The following is a 6,517-nucleotide window of genomic DNA, read 5'->3' on the forward strand; positions in this document are numbered from 1 at the left end:
CGCCCTTTTTCATCGTACCAACATTAATCAATGTCTAAAGCCCTCCCAAAGAAACTACCAAACCATGCCACTCTATCATACTGGCTGTATGTGGCACCATGTTTCATATTTATGGTGCATGGACATGGTAAGGTTTTTTCTGCCAGTGTAATACATTTTTTTGTTGAAACACGAGTGTAATACATGGACATATTTACTAGTAATTATAAAATTCAATTCAATGGTGTTCGTTTTACTCCTTTTCCTGATTAATCTAAGTATTTTCTAGAGACTCTTGGCGTGGCTTCTTTTGAAATTACTATAATAACATAAAAGATTTTTTTTCTGTAATATGAGACCCAATTCCCAGCTGCAATGACCGGTGACCGTAATGTTTGGGGCACTTTGTGAAGGCTGTACAAACTTTCCGAACTATACAACTCCACTATCAGAACACTATCCATGTCATAAGACTAGTAGGGACTTTTCTAGACACTTACTTTTCTATCTTCAACAACATCTTCACTACCTCCCTCATGGAAGGCCTAGACTGGCTAGCCACCTGCGTGCATGAAGCTGCAAGGTCCAGCAAGCTCAGAGCCTTTTCTTGTTCATCTTCAGGCCAATACGTCATCTCCTCGTCCATAAGGCTTATGATGCTGCAGCGATCTTCATGCTCCAGGTTAGTTCTCATCCATCTAACAATGTCAATACCATCGCCGAATGATGAATCCACAGGCGTCTTCCTGCATAGGAGCTCAAGTAGCACTACTCCATAGCTGTAGACATCACTCTTCTCAGTTAATCTTGTAGAGTATCCATGCTCTGGGTACACACATAATACGGAATGTGTCAATCCTGAAGTTCAAGTCGCCATGGTGATGTGATCAAACAAATATAGTATAAATTTTGACAGAACCTACCTGGAGCAATGTAGCCAAGGGTACCAATGATGGCAGACACTGTTGCATCGGCATTCTCATCACAGACAATTTTCCCCATGCCAAAGTCTGTTAGCTTGGGTACTAACTCTGCATCCATCAGTATGTTGCTTGACTTGACATCCCTATGAACAATCATGGGTACACAGTCATGGTGCAAATAGGATAGGGCTTGTGCTACACCAAGGGCAATCTGCCACCGCACCATGCAGCCAAGAGGCACTCGAGGCTTCCTTTCATGCAACAGGTCGAAGAGCGTTCCCTCGGGCATGTACTCATACAGGATTAGGCCGACACTACCACGAATGCAGTAGCCATCCATCCTAACGATGTTCCGGTGCTTCACTGTGTTTAAAATTTTCATTTCAATGGGGAATTTGCACTGGGACAGATCAACTGTCTTGACTGCCCAGTCTTTACCAAGTTTGCATTCTGTCCGGTACACTGTACCATGCCGGCCTCTTCCAATGATATATTTCTCACTCCAGTTGTCTGTTGCCCGAAGGATATCTTCATAGGTCAGGTGTTCAGGCAATTCCTCTGTTGTGTCCAGGCTACGGACAGAGGCATGACTTGCTGACAAGTGATGTGACCTCTTCACAATGTAGTAAACAGCACACAAGCCAGCAACAATGATAGTAAGAGTTGACACTAGCAATGCCACAATAATTCTTGTCTTGCTGTAGTGTAGTTTCCCAGCAGGTTGATTGTTGGAGCGATGAGCACAAGCCGACTCTACGCACAACTGAGGATTGCCCACAAAACCATCAGGTAACTTTGCTGCAAGCTTAGCCCAGCTTCCAGGGAGCTGACCAGATAGCTCATTGAACGAAATGTTCACAACCAAAAGTGAGACCATGTTGCTCAGTTGCGACGGGATTGGGCCGGACAATGAATTCATTGACAAGTCAAGCAGTTCCAGATCTTGAAGGTTGCCAAGGCTACTTGGAATTTGGCCACTCAATTTGTTGTGGCTAATGTTAAGAGCTTTGGACAAGTACTGAAGGTTGCCTAGGCTGTGAGGAATTGCTCCTTCCAAACAATTGTCACCAAGCTGCAGCTCAATTAAATCCTGTGCTGCAGTGAAGGAGTCCGGTATTGTTCCCGTGAGGTTGTTTGCGCCAAGTAGAAGACTTTGCAGGCTACCAAGTGTTGTGATTTCTGCAGGTATACATCCATTGAGAAGGTTCTTTCCAATATCCAAACGGAGAAGATCCGTACAATTTCCTAATTCATGTGGTATAGGTCCAGTAAGCCTGTTTGACGACATGCACAGAGTCTCAAGCTTGGTTAAAGCACCGAGCTCACGGGGTATTGGTCCTGAGAAGAGGTTATTGGAAATATCAAGCATTGTTAGATTGTGCCATGAACCAAGGACAGCTGGTATCACACCATGGAGCAGATTACCACTAATGTCCATGTAAGACAGTCCTATGTTTGTGCCCAAATTTGCAGGTATGTTTCCAGTGATAAGATTGTTATTCAGAATTAACCTCTGGAGAGACTCACATCTCAAAATTCCAAGAGGTAAGCTTCCATTGAATTGGTTGTATCCAAGATCAAGAACGCTGAGCTGGCCTCCAGTACAAAGACCAGGTGGAATTTCCCCGTGAAAGTGGTTGCCGGTGAGGTCGACCTGAACAAGTCCAGGTGTAGTGTTCAACCCCAGGGCCTGCGGCAACACTCCAGTGAAGTTATTGTCGAACAGGGAGATCTCTCTTAGCTTTCTCATTTGAGTGATCTCTGCAGGTAGCTCGCCGCTAAGGCTATTACTGTGGAGGTAAAAGTTCTGCAGTTGGCTAAGCTTGCAAATCTCCAGTGGTATTGTCCCGGACAGGCTGTTGTTTTGGAGCTGTAGTTCAACCAACTCCTGGCACTTCCCAATTTCAGGTGGAATTCTTCCAGAAATGCTATTGTGAGCCATAGAGAACTTCTGTAGCCTGCTAAAAGTGCTGACGAACACCGGAATTGAGCCGGTGAAGTTGTTGCGATCCAAGTAGAGCATTGTCAGTGACTGACACTTCCCAATTGCATCTGGCACAGTGCCGGTAAACCCGTTATTAGACACCACCAATTGCTCCAGACTCATAAGCTTACCGATGCTCTGTGGCAGCTCCCCGACGAACTTGTTGTCGTCAAGGTAAAGCACCTGCAAATTCGGCATGGATGCAAAAAAATCTGGCACCTTTCCGCCAATGCCGTTGTAGGACAGGTACAAGGTGGTGAGGTTGCCGCAGTTGGCGAGGCTCCGGGGAATCGCGCCCGAGAGCTGGTTGGTGTAGAGGCTCAGGTAGACGAGCCTGCACCGTGCGGGGAACTCCGGCACTGGTCCAGACAGATTGTTGCCGCTCAGGTCCAAGTAGCTGAGCGACGGGAGCGCGGTGAGCTCCGGCGGGATTGTCCCGGAGAGCATGTTGACGCTGAGGTCGAGGTACTCGAGGACCGGCGAGCCCGAGCCGGAGATCTCACCGGCGAGCGTGTTGTAGCTGAGGTCCACCATCCGGAGCTGGCGCGAGGAGAGGAGCTCCGGGGGAACAGCACCGGTGAGGAGATTTTCGCGGAGGAGGAGCGTAGCGACCACGGAGCACGCCGTGAGAGCGGCGGGGACGGCGCCCGTGAAGCGGTTCCGGCTGAGGTCGAGCGCGGCGAGCGCCGGTAGAGCGCAGAGCCGAGGCGCGGACGCCGCGAGCGCGCCAGACAACCCCGCTCCGGAGAGGTTAACTGCCGTGACCGCGCCCGTGGCGGTGCACTGGACGCCCAGGAACGCGCAGTGGCTCGGCCTGCTGGTGGTGGCGTTCGTCGCCCTCCACGACGGGCGGAGGACGCGCCGGGAAGCTGGTGGCAGGGACTCGATGAAGGCGCGCAGGACGGCCGCTTCACCGGCGCTTTGAGACGGCGCCGGCGTAACGGAGAAGGCGAGGGTGACAAGGAGCAAGAATGCGGCGGCACAAGACATTGGAGGGAGGTGCAGCATGCTGCCTTGAGCCTTGAGCCTTGGGGAGGAGGAGGCCGCTGCTGGTTTCTTGGGCGTGCCGCGTGCGGCGCTTTGAAGGGAGGAACGGGGACAAACAGAGATGGCTGGGCCATGGCGGCCGCGGTTGTGGCGGGTGGGCTAGTGGAGGCAGCATCAGGGAATGGAAGTGGAAATGGGCCCCGCCGGTCGGTGCCGCTGAAAAGGAAGCTGTTGGTGTGCGGTGGCCACCGAGACAGGTGGCGGCGCACAGCAAATTTTGCGTGATTTGATGAACGGCGGGCGAATCCGGTCTGGTGGTGCGGATGGAAGATGGTGTAGACGGCGTCGTGGGTGCCATTGGAGCTAGCACGCTGCACGGCTTGCGGAGAAAATTGGAATTTTGCCTCTATGGCGACTGGTTTCGCTTAAATGCTATTAAAATTATGGGCTTCGTTAAAATGCCTCTATGAAACCAGTCATTCATGCTATATTGTCATTTCGTGATTTAAACCAATTTTTAATATTTTTCAGCTCAATATTTGACTTGCTGTGATCGTTTTACCCCTCCGTGTCCATTTACCTTGTCTCCCTCGTTCACTCTCCTCTCCCTCGAACTCTCTTTCATTCTCGCTCTCTCCGTCACAGAACGAGGACCAGGCTCCGGGCGAGAGCCCGACGCCGAAACGCCGCCGCACCCTACCCGAGCCCCCGCGGCTCCCTGGTCGTGCTGCCGCCCCCAATCCCAGCCGCGCCACCGCGGGGAAGGCGCAAGGGGCTGGGCCATGATGGCAGTGGAGAGCGAAGCCCACAGCGGGGAAGGCGCAGGGCAGGGTAGAGGCATGGCCTTGCAGGCCAGTCGTCCTCATCTTTCCCCCTCTCCCTCTCTCCTGCTGTGGGCGCTCATGGTGCTCGTGCCCGGTACCGGTGGGTCTCGGCGGTGCCGTAGTTGGCACAGAGCAGTCTCAGGTGCTCCCGTTTCCTCTTGTATTTTGGGATTTTGCTTTTGCCTCTCTGATTCGTCCCTTCGATGACTTCGATTCGTGTTCTAGGGTTTGGCCTAGAATGCCTGTTGTTCCAATGTTTGCCTTCTCTATGTTTATCTGTGAAAGGACGACACCAATTGGCAATGACACTACCAATTCGTGTTCTAGGGATTGTGTCTGTGATTTTATTTTTGCAGCTTTTTTCTCAGTTTTTTCCTCCCCTTGAGACCGATGTAGTTCGTTTTTTTTTTTTGCTCAGATTCGTGCTATGACATGAGTTGATGCTACCCCTTAAGTGAATTTGATTGAATCGAGGCGAGCATGAAGAAATTGAACGAATTTCGTTTTTGGGGAGTTTTTTGTGTTCTTGGCCGTGATCTAATTTTCCCGGAGTTTGGGTTGAAATTGGGCGATGATGTCTTAGAGTATGCTCACCAACTCCCTTGTGATGGCCTGTGAAAAGTTTGGTCGCGATTTATTTTGATTTTGTCCAGTTTTTCGTCAATTTTGTGGCCGTCGGTTTCCTATTCTATATTTCCAGTTCTTCGTTTCTTCCTGCTTGTTCGTCGTGGGAGGTCGAGCAACAGGAGCCGCGTGCTCCCAGCGCCAGTCCAACGACCGGCCGCTCGCCCAGGTGCTCTGCTCAGCGGTGAGCAGCTCCACCGCTCAAGCCCCTCTCTATCTCCCACCGTCTCTCTCTGTGCCCGACGGCGAGCAGCACCACCGCCCGCACTTCTCTCTTTGCTCGCTTCCCCCCACCGATTCAACGAGCTCAGGGGCAAAATGGTCACTGAAGGCTAAAATTTTGGCTGATTTTTTTAAAGTAGACTTAAAACTCAAAATGGCATTATAGCATGTTAGACTCGTTTCATAAGTGCATTTCAGTGAAGCCCACAAAATTGATGGCATTTGGGCGAAGCCCACTTTCCATAAGTGCAAAATTCTGATTGTCTCCGGCTTGCAGGGTTGCGCGACGCCCTGAGCTGAGCGGCCTAGGTGGCGCGGCGTGGCGAGCCATGCCCTGGCTAATTGACCTGGGTGGTGGCGCGGCCACACTTAGGTGCGGCGTCGCCACGTTGAGCAGAGTGGCGGCGAGCCCGTAAGCTTAGCCCTGTTTAGTTTCCAAATTTTTTTTGCCTCTCACAGTAAAATAGTATGTTTGGATACATGTATGGAGTATTAAATGTAGACGAAAAAAAAACTAATTGCACAGTTCTCGGTAAAATCGCGAGACGAATCTTTTAAGCCTAATTAGTCCATGAAAAGCATTAAGTGCTACAGTGACCCATATGTGCTAATGACCGATTAATTAGTATCATTAGATTCGTCTCGCAGTTTTCTAATGGGTTCTGTAATTTATTTTTTATTAGTATCAAAAACCCCTTTCGACATCCTTCCGATACATCTAATATGACACCCAAAAATTTTCAACTCCCCATCTAAACACACCCTTAGCTATCAGTCCTGTGGTTGCTTGTTCAGATGTCGCGAGCTGCGGCATGTTCTAGTTTGCTGCTGCTCCAGGAATTCGCTATAAAGAACTACGCGATGTGCAAGCGGGCGCATGACTGATGATACTGCCCAAGTGTTTGATGTAATGTCGTAGCAAAATACCATTGCTGCTATATAATCTGTGTGCAAGCCTTGGATAATTTGTATGG

The 6,517-nt window shown here is 50.2% G+C and overlaps 1 protein-coding gene across 1 annotated transcript; it reads right to left on the reverse strand.

The window, feature by feature from the left end:
* Window positions 1-295: 295 nt before the first annotated feature.
* LOC136539172 (leucine-rich repeat receptor-like protein kinase PEPR1) lies at window positions 296-3,974 on the reverse strand. Its single transcript, XM_066531115.1, has 2 exons — window positions 903-3,974; window positions 296-804 (listed from the first exon to the last, which is right to left on the reverse strand). Exons 1-2 carry the CDS (start codon window positions 3,892-3,894, stop codon window positions 476-478), a joined length of 3,321 nt encoding a protein of 1,106 aa, XP_066387212.1. The 5' UTR covers window positions 3,895-3,974; the 3' UTR covers window positions 296-475.
* Window positions 3,975-6,517: the final 2,543 nt, after the last annotated feature.

This window comes from Miscanthus floridulus, chromosome 2 (genome assembly GCF_019320115.1).
Source record: "Miscanthus floridulus cultivar M001 chromosome 2, ASM1932011v1, whole genome shotgun sequence".
Taxonomy (NCBI): domain Eukaryota; kingdom Viridiplantae; phylum Streptophyta; class Magnoliopsida; order Poales; family Poaceae; genus Miscanthus; species Miscanthus floridulus.

Coding starts and splice junctions, on each gene's coding strand:
- LOC136539172 (XM_066531115.1), bottom strand. CDS start 3,894: ATGCTGCACCTCCCTCCAATGTCTTGTGCCGCCGCATTCTTGCTCCTT. Junction 805..902: donor CCTTGGCTACATTGCTCCAG/GTAGGTTCTGTC, acceptor GTGTGTACCCAG/AGCATGGATACTCTACAAGA.